We start from the raw sequence: 26,697 nt of genomic DNA on the forward strand, positions 1-26,697 counted from the left end.
TAAATTTTTTACATAAACATTTTAAACACTAAATACTGTCTTACTGAATTAAGCATATGATATTGTTCGAATAACTTTTCTGAGCATACACCTAAGGTAAAATATCCAATATGTATGTTATACGGTGGTAACCATTCTGAAATTAATTTTTTCTTTTTGTTCTTTTTTTTTTTGCATTTTTTATTTGAGTAAAACAAGTTTTAAAAAACGCGTGTACTTTCTCTGGTTATTTTAGCTATTTTAATCAAGAATATATGAAAAATGTTATGGTACTCGATTTTACGAAAAAATCGATTTTACGAACAAACTCTGCAACGATGGTGTTCGTAAAATCAAGAAACTGCTTTTATGTACAGCTGAATTATAATTTTATGGTTCAAGAATTGCTTAGAAAAAAAAAATTGGAAAATTGGCAACTATTTCCCACACAGCAATTAGGTGATAGAATTTTGAATTTTCCTACATATCAATACTATTTGATTACTCTCTCTGACTAAATTATGAGTTATCATACAATTGAACAAAAGAAACAATCAAATATGCTTACCTTTGATGATCAAAAACTGATTATAGGTTTTCAATCACATTTTGGAATCATATTTGAATCAAATCTGTTTATTTTAGGTGATCAAAAATTTATAATCTACATATATTTGTTAACTGAGTAATGAAGCGGAAGCGAGAGTATGGGTGGTAGTGATAGAGTCTGGGTAATTGTGGGATTGATTGTGAGAATGGGAACGGGAGTTTGGAGTGGGAGCAGGAGTGAACGTAGGAGTGGAAATGGGAATGGGAGTAGTGAGTGGGAATGGTAGGGAGACAAATGCCCCTATTACAAGAATGAAAAGGCTCATTCCATTTCAAGACATTCGGTCCGCGCAGGACATGATTTTTGATATCGATGACATTTTAATATGTTGTTCTTTGGTCAAAATAATGAAACATGTGTTTTTTTTTCGCCTCAAAAATACTTTTTTTCAGATTTATCGGCAATTGAATTCAATAAAATGCAATCGGTATTTTATTCACCTATTTTTTTAACCTTGTCAAAAATTAACCGATTCTCTTGATTTTTTCTTTGAAATGTTCGCTTTAATTTTATATAAATTGATAAAAAATTGCATAAAGTTAAAAAAAATATATTTTTTTAATATCTAGTAAAAATTTATGACTTTTTTTCAAAAATTAATATTTCAAAAAACCGTTATTTTTTTTTTTTTTGTTTAAACTTTTTTCTATATCGAGTGAGCAGTTTATATTTCAACTTGGGTAAATATCCATTAGTCAAAACTCGTTGTTTTCCAAATATGAATTTTTGAATATTAAACTTTTTTTCTCCATATATTGATGCAATACATATCAGCATACAAGGCGATCAATGCCAAATGCTTAAAATTAATTAAAATATCACATTTATTATTGAAAACATTCATTTTTTATCATTTTTCAGAATTACAGTGATTTTGTAACAGGACATGGCAAAGGCTCTTGTGACGGTATTGCAGGTTTAGTGAAATATTTTGCCATATTCTGAAAAATAATAACAAATGAATGTTTTCAATAATAAATGTGATATTTTAATTAATGTTAAGCATTTGGCATTGATCGCCTTGTATGCTGATATGTATTGCATCAATATATGGCGAAAAAAAAGTTTAGTATTCAAAAATTCATATTTGGAAAACAACGAGTCTTGACTAATGGATATTTACCCAAGTTGAAATATAAACTGCTCACTCGATATAGAAAAAGTTTAAACAAAAAACAATAACCGTTTTTTTGAAATATTAATTTTTGAAAAAAAAAGTAATAAATTTTTACTAAATACTAAAAAAATAATTTTTGTTAACTATATGCAATTGTTTATAAATTTATATAAAACTAAAAGTAATAACGAACATTTCAAAGAAAAAATCATGAGAATCGGTTAATTTTTGAGAAAGTTATTGACAGTTAAAAAAATAGGTGAGTAAAATACCGATTAAGTTAGGTTAGGTTAGGTGGTAGCTGCCCTGTTAAGGATAGCTTACTTGGACATCATGAAGGTCCGTTGTGATACCACATACACCAAAAATAACGGTGACTTAGATCAAGCTACTTAGAGAATCGTTGAGTAGCAACGATAAAGCTCCGAATTATACCGATCTCAACTTTGGATAAATCCTCGGGAGATCCAAGTGAGTCGCGACCGAAGTACTTTCGCCTACTTCAGGCAAAAGCTGGGCAATCAAGCATAAAGTGATTTGGTGATTTCACCTCATCGTCCTCCATACAGCTGCAGCAGGATGGAGTTTCCAGTATATTGAGACGTACCGCATGGATACCCATCGGACAGTGCCCTGTCAAAACCCCAATGACCATTGATAGGTGAGCCTTAGTGAACCCAATTATTTCAGCAGACCTCCTGCCATCCACTTTCGGCCAGAAAGATCTTGCTACCCTGCAAGACATCGTGTCCACCCAACGTTTGCTGAGCTGACTCGATGCCCAGCTATGGAGGAGCAATCCACAGGTGGCCAGCGGAATCCCGAGATCCCTACAGCCATCTTCATCCGGTTCAGTTGTACCGATGCGGGCTAAGAGATCCGCTTGACAGTTACCCGGGATATCACTATGGCCCGGGACCCAGATAATCTTAATTGTAAAATAATTCGATGCAATCGCAAGCAAGGTCAGGCACTCCCAGACCACCCTCGATCGCACTGTAGTTGAGCTCAAGGCCTTGATAGCCGCTTGGTTATCAGAGTAGATGTTAAATTCCCTAACCGTAGTTGCACTGGATAGCATTCCATCCACCGCATCCTTAATCGCAGCAACTTCCGCTTGGAATACACTGCAGTGATCAGCCAACTTAACCCTCTGCAACTGACGTCGTAGTCTGATAGACACCGCAAATCAAAACTCAGAGCATATCTTGGTAAAAATTTTACCTATGCTCTCTATACTCTCTTTACCTTTCGTATTCATATTTCTACTTCGTTCAGTACGAAAAGAGCTGACGAGGGCAACACACGTGTGTAGCTACGTGAGAAGTGTATGTGATACCTCCACGTCAGTATTTGTGTAAGGATTTGGCAGACCACCAGGTCAGTATAAGTGTGATATTTCATAGTGTCCTACAGTTCGCATATCAGCTACATCGTAAAATTGTCATAGTGGCTCTCAGAACTCTCGACAGTAAAATTGTAAATAATGCGGCTATATCATCGTTTTAAATTTTTTAGTCAATGATCTCAGACGTAAGAGTTCCTTCAAAAGAACTTCAGCTGGAACGTTTAAAAGCAGCGAGGAGCAAAAAGCTGGCTTGGCTCGAGCAGATAGATAAAGAAGAGGACTTTAGCGAGGACGATGATGTACAAGATCCAAATTTCGAATCAGAACAAGTAACATTTGATGACGAAATTTCTTTGGAAGCAGAAACTCAAGAGGAATCTAATGAATTTACGGAAGAATCGAGAGGTGATCATTGTACCTAAATATATTTTATATTACGGTATACTCGTGCAGCCGCAAAACGTGACGTTAGCCGATGGAAATTTCCAATAGAATGCTGGATATGATAGGGATTAACTGTTATATTGCATACCAAGCTTGTGAAAACATGAATCCCAAAATGAGGAGGAGTGAATTTTTAATAAATATGGCTCAAGAAATGGTGCCAGATCATTTAAAATCACGCGTATATAACGACAGACTACCAAAGTAATTGCTCATGACTATAAGTCGAGTTTTGGGAAGAGATTTGCCCCCTTCCACTACCAAAAATTCAGCTGGACTCCATCAGTGGTAGGAAGCTATGCCATATATGCCCACCTTAAATAAAAAGGAACGAAATACAGCTGATATTATTGCATACACTCTATTTGTTTGCAGTGTTCTAGTCCCCTCTGCGACAACTGCCAACAAAAAATGTAAAATTTCCAGACTGCATAAAAGGAAATCTAACCACAGGATGTGGCTCAAAATGGAGACTGACTTTATTTAAAAAGTATTTTTAAATATACGGGGAATAATTTCTCAATTTTTTGAGAACTTTGGCTTTTTTTTTATTTTTGTTGATAGCATTGTACTGTTTTGTTGTTTTTATGAAACTGAATGAAATAAATCGTATTTGTTAAAATAATTATTGTCTTTAAAAATGTAATATTAGGTTGGATTAACAAATAGTTTTTGTTCAAGAAAATATAACCATGAAAACTGCAAACAGAATTTTTAATAAATATAAACATTTTAAAATCGAGATTTGATGGACCTCACGTCAGTTAAATTGTTAAAATTTGATCACGTCAGCTGCAGAGGGTTAAACTTGCGGCTTATATTTAGCTCTTGACAAAAGACCCCCCCGCCAACCTTTCCGTCCAACTTCGACCCATCCGTGAACAAGGTAACCGGTTCCACGCCCCAGATAATTCCTCTTCCCCACTCCTCCCTCGGCGGAACGACTGGGGTGAAGGTTGCAAAGGGAGCGGTCATCGGCATACAATAGTCCGTCCTGTCCGGGATAAAGTCGAAATTAGTAAGAAGGCTAGGGTGTCCGCAGTCAGAAATCCCATACCCCATATCACGAAGCCTGACCAAAGACCGGGCCGCGGCTGCCTTTCCTGCAATATCTACTGGATGTATGTTCAGCATGACATTCAGTGCCAAGGTAGGTGTTGTTCTCAGAGCGCCACTGATACCAATCAGCACCGTCTGTTGCGCTGACACTAATATTTTGGAGGTGCTTGCCGTGTCCAGTGCTTTCCACCAGACCAACACCCCATATAGCAGACTCGGTTTGACCACCATCTCATAAAGCCAGTGTACTACTCCTGGCGAGAGTCCTCATCTCTTTCCGATAGCCCCTCTGCAGCAGTACAAGGCAACGGCCGCATTCCTGGCCCGATCTTCCACATTGAGTCTCCAGGACAGTTTCTTGTCCAAAACAATCCCCAAATATTTAACCCTATCAGAAAGTACCAAGAAGTCCCCAAAGACTTTTGAAGTTGCGCAGGAATGATTCCATCCGGGCCCGGAGACTTATAGGGCTTGAACGACCCTATAGCCCAGGTTATTGGACTTTCCCGTATTGGAATGGCACTTCTGCATGGCCAACGCCCGCCGACCATGCAGGCGAAGATCCCTGCGCAATTGGGACATCGGGAAAATGATTATCCAGTAAAATCTTTAGGGACTCCTCGCTACTCATCGATCAGTCCCCACCATCATCTCGCAGATACCCCAGAGGAACGAGATTCCTAGACAGTATTTTTCTAAACCTCGCCAATTCATTGCAGCTTTCTACGTTTTCGCAGAAGCTTCGCAATGAATCTCGCTTGGCTATCCTTATTTCATATTTATAAATCGCCAGACTCACCTTATAGAGCTCCCAGTCCGAGGGTAGTTTACTCCTCCTGGCTCTGTTGAAGAGCCGTCGACTGGACGCTCTTAGGTCGTCAAGAGAATCCAACCACCAGGGCGGCTTGCGCTTCCCCCTGTAAGTTTTCAATGGACAGGACAGTTGAAAGGCGCTATTGCTTGCCGACGTGAAGTTTTCCACCAGAACGTCTATCTCAGATTCGGACAGGTCCGAACTAACGGTAGGCGCCGCAGGCAACAGCTCTCCCAGCTTCCTACAATACAAGTCCCAGTTAGTACTTTTAGGGTTCCTAAAAGATATTTGACTGTGACGTTCTTCGTTCAGCGAGAACTGAATATATCGGTGATCAGAGAAGGAGTGCTCGTTTAGAACCCTCCTGCCAGATATCCGTCCTTCCAGCTCTCTACTAACCAGGGTGAGGTCCAGGACCTCCTCCCTTACCGCAGTAATATTACATATACAAAGCCCCTCATCTACAATAAAAGTTAATAAAGACTCACCTCTAGTGTTGGTATCCGAGCTTCCCCAGATGCTATGATGGGCATTGGCATCGGCACCGATGATCACGCCAACACCTCTCCGCCTTGCTTCAGCGGTGATTTCGCCCAGTACGTCCCCATGGGGCATGCACGCTGAGACCACCCACATTTCGTTACTGCCTCGCTCGAGGCAGAACGTGGTTACGTCAGCATTGCTGAAATTAGAGAGAATAAAAGCTTTGCCTTTTTTAACAAGCACACAGGATCTAGGCCAACCTGCCTCCCCATGCACTAAGGTGTTGAATTTTCCAGTCCTTAATCCAGAAATGTTTCTGCCGTTACTACTCAGCCACGGCTCCTGGACAAGGACTATATCTACTCCGCCTTTTTCAAGGCAGAGCAACAAATTCGCGGAAGCCGCCTTAGAGTGCTGAAGATTGATTTGACGGATTTCCATCAAAACCGCTCTTCTTCCGCACCCCACACTTGGCGGATTCGTGTTAGTCTTGTCCATTCTAAAAATTCCCCCCTCAAGGCCGCTATCCGGAGCCGATTATGTAGTCGCCCTTCAACGGTCTCGTGGTTCTCTACTCTACGCAGGGAGGCCACGCGAGGGTTGACGCAGTACCTTATGGGTAATGCGTTCAGAGCCAGACCGGACGCAAAGCGGGCAATTTTTCAACCGCACCTACACCACCAACTTAACGGCGACGGAGCCGGAACTTACCTTGAGGCCCGCCACGGTTTTAACGGTACGTGGGGAGGTGCAGCATTAGCCTACCAGCCATTTCGGTAAGGTTTCACCCCGACCTACTGAGGTGGCAGAATACCGCACCTACCAGCCCAAAGTCATCAAGTCCAAAACAGAGTCAAAATCAAAATCCCTAACAATCCAGTTCGTCACCGTTGTGTACCGATCTTGACCCTTAACAGGACCCAATGACTCAGGGGTGCGGGTTTTATCGAGTTGTCCTCTCTAGATCCGCCATTATCAGTAGAAGCAGGGGCACCTCGTGCAACACGTGATAACTAATCACGTGTGACAATTTGTCACTATGGCCGGTCTAAGACTGATACCAGTCCCTGATCCAGAGCCTGGAACCACGTATGATATCCAAGCCAAGTATCTTAACCCCCAAATACCGATTGCATTTTATGGAATTCAATTGCCGATAAATCCGAAAAAAAATTTTTTTGAGGCAAAAGAAAAACACGTTTTCATTATTTTGACCAAAGAACAACATATTAAAATTTCATCGAAATCAAAAATCATGTTCTGCGCGGACCGGGTGTCTTGAAATGGAATGATCCAATTAAAAATTAAGTAGAAGGGTAAGAATGGTAAAGAGAGTGAAGAAGGGAAGAGAGGCTCAGTTCTTGAATGTAGGCAAATCAGCTTTCGGGCAGGACAAAGTCTGCCAAATTGTGACCTTTTCCAGGGCTTGTTCACTTCTGCGTTAATTTAAATAAATGAATGTACGGCGCGATTACTTCCGAAGAGATTTTCGGCCGAATTCTCTTCGGGCCTCTCAATGAAAAAAGTATTGCATAATATTCTGTTAAAAATTTATTTCAAATATATTTGCGTTTTATTGTGTCAGTTCAAAAGCCTTATCGGAGCACAAATACGATTTTTTTGAATATCTCAATCCTTGCGCCACCTAGCGGCGATTTTTTTCATAGATCGCTTTCTATTCATGATGTATTGTAGAGGTTTACGCCGATCACTTCATCGGCGGAGGCGGCGTGGGCGGCGCGCCGGTGTACGCCGGTGTCTTACTTTAAAAAGCTTGATTTTTCTATTTAAAAAAATAATATTTGGGAAAGGTTTTGTTTGTATGTATTTAAGGAAATCAACGTTTTGGCCATTTCCGAAAGATCCGGGGTTTTTGCCTCAAAATCTTGCAGATCGTTCAAACATTTTCAGGAGTAGCTCCTTGCGGAGGCATTGTCCCTCGTTCCGTACTCCGAACCTAACCCCGGTCTTTGGAATTGGTACTGCTGCGTCTGCTGAAAAGAAACAGAGTACATAAAATGGTCACACATATCTCGTGCAAAGCGTAGTTTCACCTGGGGTTGACTCCTAATAATCGCCGCGAACACAATTTCTTTAAATCATATGTGGCTCCTTGGCGGCCACGCACAAAGGCGACATACGGTTGCTATTAATGGTCTATTAATACTCATGACTCTCGTGGCACAGGGCGCCTCCAGTTTTTTCGGCTGTTTTTAAGAGCTACAATTCCCGATATGCGAACAGTAGCAATCCTGACCACAAGTCGCTACTACGTCTCCTGACCCTCACACCATATGCCAGCAGAGAAGCTCACTCATACCTTCGTTAACGTCACTTTTCTAGAAGCTCTAGGTGTAGCTCCGAAGACTTCCTAACGGATGTTACGCGCTATGATGCCGAGCTGCACCAGAGAAATACCTTGAAACGTTAGGGAGTGACTATTCGGCCAAGGATGCCGCCATCGAAATCATAAGCAGTCTAAGTGGATGTCATTGCGTAACTCATGGGTGAAAATCCTCGGCGAATCTACATAATTAAAAGTTTACAAGGACCCTGGATAAAATTTTTAAAATTTAGACCAAAGTTTGCAGACGTTTGTGTTCACAACATTGATTTCAATAGTCTTCCTTAAATCAAAACGATATTTTAGAATGAAAGACGACCGATTTTAAGTTGAAAGATGTTAAGTGCTGTTTTCCGGCCTTGTGATATAAGAGCTCATTATGGATGACCGCGTAGCTTCAGTTTTCAGATTAGTTCGGCTGTCCACAACGTTAGGGTAGTAGCACACACAGTCATTAGTTCGACTGTCTTGGGAAAGCTTTTGCTTCACCACTATGAGTGTTCTTGCGAAGGACAAAGACCTGGTAAATATATGTGCTTACGTATTCACATTTGTAAAAGGAGCCGTAACGTATAGGTGATATTTAAACTTGGTTCGTAGGCTATAATCAATGTGATTCAATCCAAGGGACTAGTTTTGGATAGGACCACCAACTTTAGGAAATGTCAAACCGGGAGACTTGGGTGTTGAAGGATGAAGTGTGAAAATCAAAATTAAAATTTTAGACGCTATTGTATAGTTTCGCAAATAAACAACAGATGTTTGAATGTTAGTCCAAGGGATTTTTCAAACCCTTCTTATACGTACATACATATATCCCCAACATAAGTATGAGGTAAGGATCATTTCAAAGGAGTGTTTATGCCCCTAGAACCTACTAAAGGATTTTGGATCACTGATTTCGCTTAATCTTTCAGCCAATCGCAATATACATTTTTTTTTAAATTGGACACCGTTTTTGGGTAATTTGCTTTTTTTAACAACTAAGGACAATTTGAAAACATGTTCGCCCTGGGTCATTTGATTTGAATTCATTGTTTATTATTAATTTTTTGAAAAAAAAAAAAAAAATATGCAAAGTGAGCATATAAATTTATTATATAAATTTTCTTTTAGTGTTTTGTTTTAACAACTGGGTGAATTGAAAGAGCCAGTTTTTTTAAATAACTTTTGAACAGTTAGATAGAGTTAAATTTCGAAATTAGTTTCTTATAACTGGCAGCGATGCGCATCCGTTGATACCACTTTCGCCATATCCGACAAATTTTCGACATGAACAATAAATGGCCTAAACAGTCTTAAACGAGTAGAAAATATATTAACGCGCCGGACGGCGCCGCCGCCGCCGCGCCGAAATTTTTGACATTCGTCGACGGCGTGCGAAAAACGACAAAAATCGGCGGCGTATATCACTAATGTAACGAATTTTGGGGAATTCCGCTTATTTGAAACCTTCTGCTAGCGTTCGAAATTCGAATCGCTAAACTGTTGAATAAATTACTCTACTATTCAGTATTGCAAAATGGTCTTTATTTAGATTACTTTGGAAGTAGTCATGGCCGTAGAGAGAAAATCCGGGCCCGGGACTAAACAATTTACGGGCCCCCTATAAAAAATCCACTAATACATTTGATTAACTTAAATTAATGACGTCTCATCATTATTGGTGGAGTACATCGAAAAAAGTTTTACCACATCAACTAATTGATTTTTGGACTAAGAGCTGACGTAGAAATAAAATTCTTTTTTAACAGCCACATATTGTTTCAAATAATCTTTTCTAGTTATTTAGTAACATTTTAATACATTTCTGATAAATTTAATGATGATTATAAATTTAGTTATTCAATATAGAAAGTTTGGATACCAAAGAGTGGCTTTACTTGCTTTTTTTCGCTGCAAAATTTTTATAATAATATCAAAATTTAACTGTCTTGCCAAAACGGATTCAACACAAAGCGTGGCAAGATGTTCAATTAAATAGCAACTCTTTTGCATTCGTTTAAAATTGTTTCCCATTGGTTCCTGATCAACTTCAAACCAGCTAATAAGGCATCTAGATGTCGGACCTCAACATCTATGGTGGCGTCTCTAGCTTGGAGAACCACGTTTCTTTCATTAATGGTAGTCAGTATTTTGAACCAAATTGAGGACAGCAAGATACATTCGAACTTGTTGATGTAATTGAGAATGCCGTTAACATCGCCGTATGCTTGCGCAGTCAAATTTGTCTTTTGGCTGAAAGACTATGAAGAGAGCTCGGTACATTTTTTTTGAGGATGTCCCATCGTTGTGGAGTGCTGCTGAAAATAGTAAAACATTTTTGTACAACTCCGAAGAAAGTAATTGCAGCCGTACAACATTCTGCAGCATCAACACCACATAAATTGAGGCTGTGGGTTGCACAAAGCGAGAAATCAGCATTCGAGTTTTTGTCGAGAATGTGACGCAGTGCTCCGTTGTAATCTCCTTTCATATTGGCGCCGTTATCGTACCCTTATGCACGACAATCTTCAATCAAGTATGGCAAATTAGATCAGCGATTTTCTGACCAGTTTTTTTGGTTACAATTCACGAAAGCCAAAAACCGTTCTTGAATTGTAAAATTTGTTGCTTTCAAATTGAAATAGAGTTAGCGCAAACTGAACGTAGTCAACGTGACTAGCATCAGGTATAGCATCAACGATAATAGCAAAATACTTAGGTTTCTTGCCTTGATCTAATATACATATTTCCCTCACATGCTTTGCACAAATTTCTATAAATTCGTTCTGAATGATAGTGAACTTGTAAACGTTTGTGGTGCTCTTGTGAAATCCTAACTTTCTCCAAATGATCTCTAAGTGTGGGATCATATTGGCTTATGAGATCTTAGATGCCCAAAAAATGTCCATCGTTTCGTTCATCAAGATATATCCTTGAAAGCTAGATCTCTTTCACCTAAAAATAAAATAGTGTCCAAAATTCTATATAAAATTTCTTTCCACTTTTGAGTTTCAGTGATTAGCTGTTCATTGATAAGTGTATTAATTGTTGCCTCTTTTTGAATTTGGTTTTTGTAAAGGTCGCCATTGAATACAACATTTAATGTGATTTTGAGTATTTACGTGTGCTGGCAGTTTATCGTATAGCTTTTTCCACACCTGCAATTTTGAATATCCGCCTAGTGGTGGGTAATGACACTATTTTTTGAGTGTTAACACAGTAGCACATGAACACTTTGCAGTGTTAACACATTGTGTTGACACAATTGTGTTATAACTGATTATCGAAAGTCGATATGAGTGTTGGCACAATATCAGGGCACAATACTGTGTTACTTACCTCTAACGCCACGTTTGACGCCATTTAGAAAATTAAATCATGGCAGCATTTATCTTCTTGCATACTCCCATGTTTAAGGAATCTACGTTATATAACCCCAACTTTGGTTTAAATAGAACATTTTCAACTTAGAGTATACATTTTGTGCCCATATCTTTTAAACGTAATACAGGCAAGATTATGAGTACAATCAACACACAAGCACAATGGACTATGCATGTATGAATGTGCACTTACGATCTGAGTGTGATTCTCTGTGCTATAGAAACAGTCAGCTTTGTGCCATCGAGTGTGTCACTGTGTTATAAATTAATCGATAAGTGTGCGTGTGCGTGCCGCACATTACTGAGTGTTAACACAATAACACAGCACAGTGCTGTGTTACTCAGCCTTATATCTGCCAGGACAACAAATTTTAGGTCGATTTAAAGTATTGGTGTTTAACAGACGACATGGTAGGCAATAAAAAGCATTGCTACTGGCACTCCACACAAACCAGTCACGCTCAACTTTCTATCCATTTGGCAAGATTCTGTTTAACAACGAGGTAGGAAATACCTCGTCATGACGACACGTGGAAAATAACAGGACACTTTTGATGACCGGACGAATTATTTCGTTGACGACTGCAAAAACCTATTATTCACGATACCGATGTCGAAGTCGTTTAAATAATCTGGACTTTGATACAGAGTTGGTGGTATTGTTGGAAGACTTTTTAAAGATGAACCTTCATCAGTTTCACCACGAAATATTACGATTTCGGATTTATGTATGTAAACATACATTTTTGTTTGATGTTTTTCTTGTCTGCTCAGGCCCAGGCAAAAAATCATTATCAATATTCGTTGCTTTTGAAAGTCGGCCTACAATTTGCACATGGAACAACTAAAGAATTAAAAAAAATGTCTTAGTACCTCTAAATCGCGGGCCCCTGTGAAACCTCGTGCCCGGGGGAATCCCCCCATTCCCCACCCCCTCTCGTCGGGCCTGGAAGTAGTGCAATTATACTTCACAACCAATAGCGTGCTTAAATCAAAACTGATTCGTTATTACTAAGCTTGCGCTGCTTTTATACTCTCGGTTTCCTCGGTCACCCATTTCTCCTAAAGTCTAGTAATTTTGCGAACAGTTGTAGCTCATGGATATGTATATGTAAAACTTCTATATTGCTACAAACGGCTAGGTACATTCCCAAATATCAGAGTGCCGATATATTGCCGTTAAAACGTTTTTGTTTTTGTATTCAATAATCGAATGTACCTAAATTTAAATGTTTTCTTGTCACACTAATGCTGCTACATTCACAAATATTTTATAGGCCGTCTTGTTTTGATTTCGAATTCAAAACACATTACGAGCATTTTCAATTAGCAATATAGGAGTATTACATACATATGTATATGGAAAAATTCAACTCGGTTTGGCAGCCAGAAAATTACTTTGTTGAATGGAACCAGGCAACTCCAGCGGTTTTTGTTATCGCTCCTCTGTTGATGTTGCTGTTTCAGTCAATACCATATGCAATACATTTTATTTCTCAATTTTAGACAAATTCGCAACAAAAATTAAAATTTCAATTTCTTAAAAATAGAAATGTGCAACAAAATTTTAATTGGCACAACAGCCGACTTCGAAAATTCCAAATTCCTACTCCCCAACTATTGTTCTCCCCAGGAGAAAAGAATTGGAAGCTTTTTTCCGCAAGAACAAAATTCCGAGGGAATGTTTAGAATTGGGCTGCTAAATTTACCTTCATGGAGAATTTAAAAGAAATTCACATCTTCAACTCTTTTGTCGCGAATTGATATGCACCCCCCGCAAAGCATCCATCGCATGCTATAATCGACACGATTGTAGATTTAAGTAACGTATACATGTAGGTACAGTGCTGTGCAAAACAAAAGCAAATTTATTTTATGCAAATAAAAATTTTCATGGAGAATTTAAAAGAAACTCACATCTTCAACTCTTTTGTCGCGAATTGATATGCACCCCCGGGCAAAGAATCCATCGCATGCTATAATCGACACGATTGTAGATTTAAGTAACGTATACATGTAGGTACAGTGCTGTGCAAAACAAAAGCAAATTTATTTTATGCAAATAAAAATTTTTTTCATATGAAAATTTACATAAATCCTCTATAATCTTTTTATTATTCTAGATCACTAAATTACCTTAAATATTAAACTTTGGCACATTTTTGAACAAATATACATATTTTCATATGTACGTCCTTTACATTAATATTTGCAGTGATTCCTAATTCAATAATTTCTTTAGTGAATAATGCGAAAAAAGCACGAATGTTCTTATGAAAAAGTTCGGTAAAGTAGTACCAAAATATGTATGCCTTAAAATTTTGTTTATTTTAAATATTTCAATTCGAAAGATAACTAAATACCGAGGGCACTAATGAATTAAAGACAAACTGCTTGTAAATTTGAATTGCATATAAAACACCTAATTATAGCTCGAATATTTGCTCAAAGAAAATTATTTATAGAAAATTGCGTTTGTTTTTCTCGAAAGCAGTTCACTTTTTTATACGGCAAAACAAATGGAGTATAAAATTACTAATAAAGAGCACGCAAAATGCATGTCAAGGTACTTGGTGGATAATACAAAAATTTGATAGTAACGACGCACTGTAGAACATATGGAACGTTATTTCAAGAAAAGAAAACGGCGTTTGCTATCCGTGGACAGAGAACTGATTTGCCGACTTTCAAAACATGATCTCTTCTTTAAACAATTATCTCTGAAACGATCACTAAGTACCAGTTAATTTTTGATTTGAAATATGCAGCTCTAACGTTTACCTTAAAACTACTTCGCTTAAGGCAAATCAACTACGAATTATTTACAGTGTTTATTGCTTAGTGATGTTATTTTTTTTCTTCTAAAAGGCGCTTGTTTTGAGGTAATCACTGGTTGAAAAATCTTTAAATTATAGCAAAGACTTATTTGATCATCTAAATAATCTTAATCTAAACGACATAATATAGAAGGCAGTTATTCTTAAAAGAACTAATAACGATATTAAATATATGGCAGACATTTCAAAACTTATATTAGCCAAGTCAAGATCGCGCAGAAAAAAGGCGGGATGCCTGTGGTGACAATAAATGTCATTACATTTCAATTTGTCACGCCCATAACCAAATAACGCCGTCATAGAACCATCCAAAGCATGTTTATAGAATGATATATCAAACATGAATGACAAATAAGCTGGGGAATCTCGCCGTTGTAGGAAGAAACCCGAAAAAAGAAGGAATGGACAAATGAAGAATGGACCAAATATAGCGCCATACTGCAAAAAAAAAAAAAAATTGTTATTGTATTTTGAAAACTCAAATCTTATAAGAAAAAAACTCACTTGAACACTCATTGCAGAACCAACAGTCAGGCCGATACTTTGACCAACGAGCGCCGTAAGCACTGTGATCGTAAAGTATAAAGCGAAACGCATTAGCTCTAATGGTTGCCCAGTCAAATAGTAGGTCGTAAAAAGAAATAGACTCGAACTTATAATTTGTATCGGAATATCGGCCAATGTTAATGCACAATAATATGCGCGTAATGAGTACCAACGATTAAAATGTTCACGACACACTATGGGGAATTCTAGAGGAACTGTAAACAAAAATTATAATCACATTTTTTTTGGAAGTATGAAACATGAATTCCTTGTGCACTTACAATTGGTAAGGATGGACGAGAAAGCACAGAATGAGATGAACATTACGGTGTAAAATGCATAACGGAAAATATTCATCGCATTCGCTGCATCATTTCCAATTCCATAATAAAGAAAACCAATAAGCAGCGCCACACCAAAATGTATGGAAAACCGCAGAGTTGTAAGCGAGCTATCACGCCAAAGTATTAGGAATGAGCGAGTTAACAGAATACTTAATTGTCTATAAAAAGGTGTCGCATAGACGTTCTCTCTTTTGCACAAATGTCCAGTGACGAGTTGTACATTCGGTTTCCTGGGTTGAAGGTGTTTGCAATCAATGCTTGAGCGTTGTTCTTTTACATTTGCTTTTATATCGCTAACAAGACCATAACTAACTATGGATCTGGAACAAAACTCATCAACTGATTTCAATTGTGATTTGATTGTTGCAGGACCAAAGCGATCGGCTAGGCGATATTCATTATTACGACCATTTTGCATTTTCTCAATAAGACGTTGATTGTTTGGGCCATAATCATTGGTGCCGATCTCCATTACTATGAGAAAATTTATATGAAACAAACAATTATATCCACTCCGTGTACACTAGGGACTTACGAAAATCACAAGGATTATAGGACTGAGGGCAAGGTAGATTGCTTTCTGCTAAATATGGTACCAAATTTTCTGGCCGACCTGCATAAATACATGATCCCTCTGCAATCGCGTATAGATGATCGAACATACGAAAACAAAGTCCGCTCGGTTGATGTATGGTGCATATGATGTTATGTCCTGCTGATGCAAGATTTTTGAGCAGTGAGATGATGTGATTGGTTGTTGAGCTATCCAGGCCACTAAAAAATACAAGAAAAAAATTTGTGTTATTACTCAGTTGGCGCAAGTTGTCCAATTTCAAATTTTCAGGGATTGTCGGTTTTCCTTCTATCCAAACTTAATTCTAAAAGAATGTAACCCTATTCAACACCTGTCACGTAAAAAAACCAATTTACATTATTTTCGTCCTATTTGAAACAAAGTATATTGGTAATAGTGCGCCTCTGAAATAAGTTCTGAGATATATCGTTCTTTGTGTGTGTTGAGATAAGGCGTTTTCTCGAAATTTTCACAGCTCCGTGAAGTGCTCAGCGACTTTATTAGTCTTCATATGTACGTACTTATAAAAGCCACTTGGTTAAAAGAGCTGTTCTTCTAGTGGCCCAACTCCCGAATATCACACTTAAAGCTTCTGAAGGGCATGTTCTAATCACCTTAAGCTTATTGAACCCTATGTTTCTTGTATGGTTTATAGTTCAACTAAGATATCAGAAGCACTCCCAGGTATTTGTCCATGTCCATTTAACCATTAAAAAAATTTTGATTTCAATTCTGGTTGTCAAGAATACTATTTCGGTCTTTGAGGGGTTTACGTTATGTAAATCCCGCGATCCCCGTCCAGCTACTCGCTTTCCATAGTGATCCCTGGATAATCCCACTGATCGCGTAAGGGCAGAGGCCCAATTGGGCTATAGATATAACCGAATGTAAATGAAAATCATCATTTTTCAAAGCCCTCGCTACTATCTTTTTTTTTATGTATGTACAAACCTGGGGGACTTTCCACATCACATTATTGGCAATATCTCCGAAACAAACAGAGAAAATAAGTATCACCTTAAACTTATTATACCCTGTCATTTGGTACTTATATTATAAAAACACCTATCGAATACGAGGTCTTGGACGATAATTCGGCAACCGGTGCAGATATTGAAATGGAAGCTGCCTCGTATTTTAGTTCATAGCTTTTCGTTTGCTTAAGTATGGAATTGCTGTAAGAATCATGCGGGCTTTTGCCTTTTATGTGGTACTAACATTTCCGGGGGGACTTTGCCAGTGTATTGGGAAATTCACTAGCAAGATGTCTAAAACACAAATAGTTTGCATCAAAAGGGACTCCATAGTGATTAACGTAAAAATGATCAGTATCACATTGAAAGCATCAGAGTTAAACACGTTGTACTCGCCTCGTTGGTTCATCTAGTATCAGTATTGGTGGATTATTAACCAACTCCAAAGATATCGCCAAACGCTTCTTTTGACCACCCGACAAATCACCAGTTCGGATGTTCAGCGATTCTTTTAAATCTACCGCTTCCAAGATTTTCAGCGTCTAGCAAAGAGTGAAAAAAATAGTTAAATATTTATATGGCAAGAAAAGAAGGGAAATATTTACAACAGTGAACACAAAAATAGCAATTGTAATTTTTACCAAATTTCGTGCATAATTTTTAATAGTTCAAGAAAAAACTTCCACAAATTTTGGTATTGAAACTAGAGCTTCCGACTTCGTCTCGAACACAAGCGATATTTTCGACACCCGAGAAATCGAGAACTCGACTTCTCGCGAGATTTTCATGTCCCGAAGTACTTGTAAATCTCGCGAGCTCCTCGACATAAACTTAATGGATGTATGGATAGTATTTAAATACTTGTTTTTTTTTTTACTTGTGAATTTTTTGTTGATGATATTGCTTTCCAATGACATTTAACTCAAAACATATTTATTATACATACAATTTTGTTTTCAATATTTTATTTTTTTACGAGACATCGAGAACAAGGCTTCTCGCGAGATTCTCGAATCTCGAAATACTCCTAATACTCGCGAGCTTCTCGACTTTCAATGCTCGCGAGATTCTCGAATCTCGACATACTCATAATACTCGCGAGCTTCTCGACTTTCAATTCAGTCGCTGCATTGGCAGTATTCTATATATTTCGGTGTTTGTAGTTGTGGCTTTGTGGAAATTTTCGCTTGTGCTCCAGAAAAATCATAAGCTCTATGTAAGACACCCGATGAATCGATTAAATTGAATGTCGACAATCTCGCGAGAAATCTCTTCTCGAACCAGTTCGAGAAATCGTAAGCTCTAATTGAAACTATGCAAAATAAGTTTTCGAAAAAATTAGAAAATCCGAGGAAGTTTTACGAAAATTCGAACTTTTTATTTGGAGTTTTCTGAATTTTATTGAGTATGTAGTTTTGTAGCCTTAGTCCAATAAAGTAAAAGTTATAGGTCCCCCAAAATTCGCATTAATTTTTCATTCCTTTTATTCGAAGGATGTTTTATAGTTTCATCCATTATTTTTTATATTTGCCAGTGCTATTTTCGTGTTCGGCAGGAGGCATTTATTTTCGTATATACCCGCTCTTTTTTCTCTGCGTTGGTCATTTCCGAACCAATTTTTAAATTTGCAGCGAACTGCATTGCCTCCTTAACGGTCAAAAATTGTTGCAAAGTAAAATCTTGAGTTATGTAAGCGACATTGGGCTTAAATGCTTTAATATCTCTTAGATTTCCATTTATTCTTATATCGCCAGTGTAACCGTAAATTCTGTAAAAAGGCAAAGTTATTGATTAACATATTTAGGGGTGTGACTTTAGATTTAAATTTTGTTAATATTTGTTATTACGTGTATGAAGCGAGAATATTAAGCAGCGTACTCTTGCCCATACCAGATGGGCCTATAACGCCGCTTAGCTCGCCTGCCCGAAACTCTCCCGTTATTCCTTGAAGAATCTGCTTGTAGTCTAAAAAAAATAATAATAATAAATTAACAACATAAATGTAATACAATTTACTTATTGTCGATCTTAAAAATTCTATGAATAAATTAACATGAAATGTTTATACTTAATATCAAACGACAGAATAATAATCGAAGACAAAGATGGAAGACTAACGGTCGACGGTTTTTAAACTATGCATCGCCTAGATTTAACAAAACGCAATGGATGAAGTGCATTATGCCAGACAGGCTCAAACGTTCGGGGTAGTATTTTTGTTATTACAACAACAACAACGTTGACGCAGCCACGCCAATTCGTTTGACATTTATACGTGTCGAATATCATTATTCACTTATCGTAGGGAAGGGAAGCAACTTTTCTCAGGAGATTGGCTTTATATCGATTGAACTCTGCTATTACTTGCATATAATGCACCCTGATGAACATTTGCTTTGGAGGCCACCTCGTTCGTTATGACTTTTATTTTATGGACGCATCCCGGCAAACTGTCTGTTTAATTAGATTAATTATTCTGGAATTAAGGTCGCAGAAGCTAATTTACAATGACTCATTCCATCCGTACTTTGCAACTTAGCACAGTATAACGGTTATATGTATGCACTAATTAATTAACAAAACGGCAGACCTCACACCTTTTGGTAATTTGGACCTATCGGTATACACGTATATGTTATGTTCTGTTATTTCCGCAACTCCCTCCAACTCCCTCCAACTCTATTATGGTTCTCTTTCAAAGCTTAGGCCCGGAATAATGTAGCCTGTTTGTTCTATATACCTAAGTGGAACGGTTGGTAACCAAAATTACTTTTTTACTTTTCGATTTTATAGTTTTTGTTGTCTAGAATTTGTAGACGCTTGAGGACTTTTATAACAGTTAATATTTCATTCTTAGTTATCTAATCTGTACATTTGCATTTCTTTGCCTGTTTTAGTCGTTCAAGTTAATCACTCAAAATACATTGCTTATTCGCAGTAATTAAGATCTATAAATCACAATTTAGGAACAAAGTCTTTTGACAGCTTTATCAATATTTTTTCTAAATTTATTTTTTAGGATGAAGGCTTAATCTTGTTAAGAAAAACTAAATAAATATGTATATCACACGGTGACCGTCGTGGTGTGATGGTAGCGTGCTCCGCCTACCACACCGAAGATCCTGGGTTCAAGCCCCGGGCAAAGCAACATCAAAATCTTAGAAACAAGTTTTTTCAATTAGAAGACAATTTTTCTAAGCAGGGTCGGATCGCGGCTGTCTTTCGTAAGCACTCCGAGTGTATTTCTGCCATGAAAAGCTTCCCAGCGAAAGCTCATCTGCCATGCAGATGGCGTTCGGAGTCGGCATAAAGCAAGTAGGTCCTGTCCCGCCAAATTGTAGGAAAAATTAAAAAGGAGCACGACGCAAAAAAGAAAAGCTCGGCCTGAAATCTCTTCGGAGGTTATCGCGCCTAACATTAATTTTTTTATTTTATTTTTTATATCAATATGCATATCAGTAATATGTTCATTAGGGTGATCCGTATAAATCAAATAAGGTCCTTTTTCTAGGCTCACCCCCTCAAACGGTAATACGAAGGTAAAAAAGATAATTCAAATCAAGCTATTTCTGTGGAGACTCAAGCTTTTAAATCATTTTTTTTTTTTTCATTTATTATTTCTCACTATAGCAGGCGTATTTGGGATGGTGTAAGGGCTTGGCTGAACTTCATAGTGCTCGACTATGTAGTTGAGCAGTTCCGCCTCATAGGAGGGGCGGGATGTCGGGCACCAAGAACTGCAACCTCCTAATTGAGGGTGTCAGGTGGACAGTGCACGTTGGATTATTTACAAGGGGGAGTAGTCGGCTGTATGTGAACGGAGCTTCCCGATACCGGGCCGCATCGGGAAGTAACGATGGCCTTACCTAGGCAATGTACAATAAGGAGGACTCGAACCCGAATAACAAGCGTAGCGGGACAAACAAACATACAAAGCATGTACTTTCCAAAGAATAAAATCTATGCAAAGAAGACAATTGGGAGAAGTTGCACAACATCAAAGCTTTGAGTTTGGCTGAATATATTTGTCAACAGTTGCCATTCCTGGGAGAAAAGGCTTTGAAATAATTTATTTTCGATTGTCATCCGCTACATTCACAATAAAATCCAATCCATCAAGAAAAATTTACTAGATTTTTGACTCCATTACGGATTCAATAAGGCAATAATGAGATAACTACGAATATGTATTGAGTTCAATAAGGGCTTTAATGTAGAAAACTTGACTACTAATTATTTCACTAACCCTCTGTGTGAAATTGGTACTATATAGTTTAATTTGGTATATCGACACTGCACGGGAAATTTATTTCCAAAACATCACCTTTTTTTCTATAGCAATTTCAAACGAATACTTGTGTGGGTTTTATGTACTATCAAATTTTCAATTGATTTTTGTTCCGTAGATATCGATATACCTATTGTGTCTTTATCATTTCACCAAATTTGATATAACCTTGACATTTTTGAAACAACTTGATGATGGTTCGAACAATATGATCTGAAATTGATTATGCATAGGTTAGGTTAGGTTAGGTTGAACTGGCCGGTCCATGAGTCTGCAGTCCTCTCTTTTTAATGATAGAAGCAACTTTGTTAGTCTAAGGTTGTAACACCTACACATAATCTTCGACACTTTACACCCGGCGCTTGAACCCACGCCTTTCCCGCTTGGTCGATCATGTGCACCTCTCGCCTTCGTTTAATCTCGCCTAGTCTAATTGGGACGTCTACGGAGCAAGCTTCAAGGGATGCGCCCTTTTTAGCTAGTTAGTCCGCTTTTTCATTCCCATCTATTCCCATATGCTCTGTGACCCAATATAGATGTATGCTTCTCCCTGTCCCGATTCTCTCCAGAGACTGCTTACACTCTAGCACGCATTTAGATGCTGAGCTATGCGAGATTATTGCCTCAATTGCTGCTTGACTGTCAATATAAAAGTTAACACGGTTGCAGCTTAAGCTATTCTCTTCCAAGATTTCTACTGCTTTGGTTACGGCTAATATTTCCGCTTGGAAAACGCTACAGTAATCCGGCAGTCTGTAGGATCTGCTTATTTCCGTATCAGTACAGTATACCACAGACCCTACTCCTTTCACTACTTTGGGACCATCTGCGTACACATGTATCGCCTCGTCCGCCATTTGAGCACCCTTGCGCCAACCGTCCACCTCTATTGCGGCCTTACGATATCCCTCGAAGCGCAGATAGGGATTATGCATAAGTTTTGTATACAAATTTTAGGCAAAATAATTGTTCCTTATTGAAGTATTTTTCAACGTACTATATACTAAACCAATCTAAATTGTGCTCCACGAAATGCACGAAAATCTCCTGAGTAATTGGTTTGGTAAAACATAATTATATAGCTACATAGAGATCTTATTATTATTAATGGGGTGAAATGCGAAATTTTGAAAAATCATATTCCGTCCGGCAAAGGGAACTTTTTTTTAACGGACAGCCTAATATATTGCACATACATAAAATAAATATTTTCATTACATAAGCATGGTTGAGTAAAGTACTTATAAGATATTACCCTGCAAAAAGCGCTATTAGTCTAGGCTGACTCCGGGATGGTTCGCAAAGAAGTATGCGAATAATGCCAGTTTTGATCTATTTATATGCGTTGAACTGTTCCCTTTTGAACAGGAACGATAGGACCAATCCCCTTTGTACCCATTTGGTAACGAATGAATAAGAATCTCTTTTCTCATCAAATGGTGTTACTTTTCGCATGGTACGGGGTTATGTACTTTTTAAAGGCAATATTAAAATTTGCAAAACATTGTTAGATAGGTACATCTATGTAAAAGAATTATTAAAGCACCTACTCATTCCGCATTTTTGTTTAATAATTCGAATCAATCACCTATAATCCTTTTTATTTAACTAACTTCGTAGCCGTTTTTGTGTTTCTTAAAATGGGCTACATAGATTTCAACCTGACTAATTTCAACTGTACCCAAAATGGAATAGAGGGGATCATGTATGCCCAAATGTAGATCAATCGGAGACCGGTCTCTTTAAGGATTAGTCGCACTATTTTTTGCAGGGTAATAACAGGTGTTCGTCAAAATAATTTAAGTAAATACATACAAATATACATATCATACACCTACAACAGAAGCGATCAACTCAATGCAATTTTTGATTTTCATAAAGCCATTCTCCCTTATTAGTGGACCCCAACATTTTAGATTTTTTAGTTAGCTTCATTTTGATCTGGGTGTGCGATATATGAATATTTATTCGAATCAACACTATGGACACATACAGTCTACGTGAGGTGTTTATTGGCCGGCTAGTTCAGCCTAACGGCGAGGACCACTTGCCGTTAGAAGATAGCATAACAATTTTGCATTTAAAAAAACCTTAAATTATAAACTGGTTTGAAAATGCTGCACATTTAAGATTGATTTGGAAATGTTTCCGTATTTCTATTGCAGTTGGAGCTTACATTTACCAAATAGATGGCAAAAAATACTGTCCTGCGAGAGTATAACAGGAGCCTTGATCTTTACTTTTTCTTAGAAATTTAATTTATTGTTCGAATATTCGAAGTACCTACATTTCAATATCAATCTATTCATTTAATTTCGCACATAGTAAGACTAAAGGGCCCATTACTGATACTTAGCATTGACTTGACTTGGCTTGAGAACTGTCACTTACAGTTCTGTTAAACGAACATTGCATGTTACTGTTTACTCAAAACTTAACAACACTTAACTTCACTTAGAAGTCTGTTGAATTTTGATTTTCTAAGTGACGTTTACATTTTGAGATGCCATTTGTTTGTTTCCATTTCATTTTGACATTTTGTCATACAAATTGACATTTATTTAAAAATAAATTTCAACGCTGATTATAATGCCAGATTGTATGCGCCAAGTGGAGTATAATCGTGGCTAAGTTGCCAAGTTTACGCCAAGTCAAGTCAAATCTATGCTAAGTATCAGTAATGGGGGCTTAAAGCAGAGTCGGCCAAAAGTTGCACATTGTGCAATTTTAGTTCGTATTTTCACACAGACACTAACGATGTGCGATCACGATCGTTTGCTTTTGCTTGTCACTCACTAAAATCAACAGTGAATGCAAAAGGAAAAGTCCATGCTACTTTTTGGGCACATAATAAAAACAATATGCTGCAAGGTTAAAGTGACTTTTAATACGTTTTAGTTAGTATTATTAAGTTCCTTTGAACATACATATTAATACTGACAATTTAAATATTAATAACACTGCGCTACACTGATTTTGAACTTTAATAGCGACCTAGTGTCCGCTGTAGGTCTTGATGAGTAGATCAAGATGCCGTGTTTCAAAATTTTCTAACACCCCGAAATTTTCAAGTTATTGTTGAAAAAATGTTTTTCTTGTACTTCGCGCATTCAAAAATTCGTTACTCTGCCATTTTTCCATAAATTTTTGATTGCTTAACAGTTTTGGAAAGCTGAAAGATAGGGCTTTAAAAATATATATATTTGTCTACACTTTTTATAGCAAATTTTTGAGATTTTTTAAAAGTTATCTAAAATTTTCTCGTTTTATTTTAATTTTTCAAAGTTTGACGGCTTTTTAATGTATCATTTCTTTAATGAATTAGTTTTTTTCTTAAAGAGGTTGAGAAAACATTATATTTCGAGAAAAAAAAGTACTGGTTGATCAAATTCGGTTTAGAATTGTTGAAATGACAACACTTTTTGTGAACAAGAAAATTCTGCTCTCATCGTAGAATCGATATCGCGCCATGTCAAGATTGAATGTATGATTTCAGTATATCGTCGCCGTTGTTTTGAACATTCTCTATGCTCCGTTTAACCTTTTTTTTAAGATTTAATTATGAAACAAAGATAAACAAAATTATTTACTTTTATCATCAAATCATGTGCTAGGAAAAATTGATATGACCACGGTTTTGACAACGGTTTTTCTTGTTTGTGGAAATCAGATACACAGTTATTTAATTGCTCTCCGAGACATTTGCCTCTTTGCCTCTGTAAGATTAACGACAAGACGAAAGTTAGGATACTGTCATTTTGGTAGAATCAAATCAGTCAGTGGTTGTACGTGTTGCTACAAGGTACTTTTTTAAAAATGTGTGATAAGCGTAATAAGTTTTGTTACGTCTACGGGTTATTCGTTGATACGAAACATCGTATACAATTAAAAACCAATGCAGCTCTCACAGAAGCTTTCACATCTATCTTTAATCGCGTGTATAGTGAAAATGTTTTGTATGAACCAGAGAATGCTTGTGTGAAGTGCTGCAGCGCACTCAAAAAATGGAAAACTGGGAAATGCAACAAGCAACCTTTACCATTCTCAACTCCAATGATATGGCATCGTCAACTTTTCCATAAGCCAGAAGATTGCTACTTCTGCAAAACAAATACTGTTGGTCATCACTACAAAACCCGTGACCGTATACAATATGCTAATGTGTTAACTGTATCTCATCCAATCAAGGCAGAAATATCGACTATTCGTGATGCAATTTCCGAACTGCAAAATTCATTAGAAGCTGATGATGAAGAAAACTCTGACGGCCTAGAAATCAACGACACAAAGTCCATTTTCTGCATTCACATTTGGATTTCTTCCCTGAAAATCTTGGACAATTCAGTGACGAACAGGGAGAACGGTTCCATCAGGAACTATTAGAGATCAAAAAACGCTTTGTCGGAAAAAGTCAGATCAGAATGCTGGCAAATTATTGCTGGTCTCTAAAACGCAATACTGACGATGTGGTTTATAAACGTAGAACATCTAGCAAACATTTTTAACAGCTATCGAAATTCGAAGTTTTTTTTTTGTATTAAGTACATAATATAAAACAAAATTTTATGTAAATATATTTGCAACAATTTATGTCTTTTTTTTTCTCTCCAACATAGGAGCGAAATAAAATTACTCGAGAGATGATATATGTAGATAAATAAAAAATATTGAAATTGTTTAAATAATTAAAGTGAATAATTGAAATTTTGTTATAACAAAAAATAATGGGTGGAATAAAAGAAACGATAAGAATGTTCAAAACGATGGCAGCGATATACTGAAATCATACATTCAATCCTGACATGGCGCGATATCGATTCTACGATGAGAGCAAAATTTTCTTGTTCACAAAAAGTGTTGTCATTTCAACAATTCTCAACCGAATTTGATCAACCAGTACTTTTTTTACTCGAAATAGAATGTTCTCTCAACCTCTTTAAGAAAAAGAATAATTCATTACAGAAATTATACATTAAAAAGCCGTCGAACTTTAAAAAATTTAAAAAAAACGAGAAAATTTTAGATAACTTTTAAAAATCTCAAAAATTTGCTATAAAAAGTGTGAACAGGTATATACATTTTTAAAGCCCAATCTTTCAGCTTTCTAAGACTGTTAAGCACCCAAAAATTGATGGAAAAATGACGGAGTAGAGAATTTTTGAATGCGCGAGGTACAAGAAAAACAGTTTTGCAACAATAACTTGAAAATTTCGGGGTGTTAGAAAATTTTGAAACACGGCATCTGGATCTACTCATCAAGAACTACAACGGACACTAGGTCGCTACAAAAGTTCTTGAAATATTTTTTTTTTTGTAGCACTGTGTAATTAATAATAATTAATTAATTATTAATAAATATTGACAATTTAATATAAGTAACTTTTTATACGTTCTTAGTTTTATTAATTTTTATACATTTTTTTTTATTGAATAACTTTATGTTTTGAAAATATATATTTCTATCTTTACATTTACTTTGTTTTATAGTTTTTTCTTAATGAAAAAGTGATTTTTTTAAGTAAATTTTGCATTGAAGAAACACCATACCTTCTTTTATAAAAAAGTTTT

General features: G+C 37.0%; 1 protein-coding gene across 1 annotated transcript in view; it reads right to left on the reverse strand.

The window, feature by feature from the left end:
• Positions 1-13,587: 13,587 nt before the first annotated feature.
• The window catches only part of LOC137241910 (ABC transporter G family member 18), a 197,523-nt gene continuing 184,413 nt past the window's right edge, over positions 13,588-26,697 (reverse strand). The window contains exons 17-23 of the mRNA XM_067769262.1: positions 18,689-18,806; positions 18,420-18,609; positions 17,238-17,383; positions 15,829-16,067; positions 15,231-15,767; positions 14,908-15,164; positions 13,588-14,841 (exon numbers count right to left, since the gene is read on the reverse strand). Of these exons, the coding sequence (XP_067625363.1) occupies positions 14,497-14,841; positions 14,908-15,164; positions 15,231-15,767; positions 15,829-16,067; positions 17,238-17,383; positions 18,420-18,609; positions 18,689-18,806 (1,832 nt within the window). The 3' untranslated portion in view covers positions 13,588-14,496. The remainder of the gene's footprint in view (positions 14,842-14,907; positions 15,165-15,230; positions 15,768-15,828; positions 16,068-17,237; positions 17,384-18,419; positions 18,610-18,688; positions 18,807-26,697) is intronic.

The sequence above is a fragment of the Eurosta solidaginis genome, chromosome 2 (assembly GCF_040869045.1).
Source record: "Eurosta solidaginis isolate ZX-2024a chromosome 2, ASM4086904v1, whole genome shotgun sequence".
NCBI lineage: Eukaryota > Metazoa > Arthropoda > Insecta > Diptera > Tephritidae > Eurosta > Eurosta solidaginis.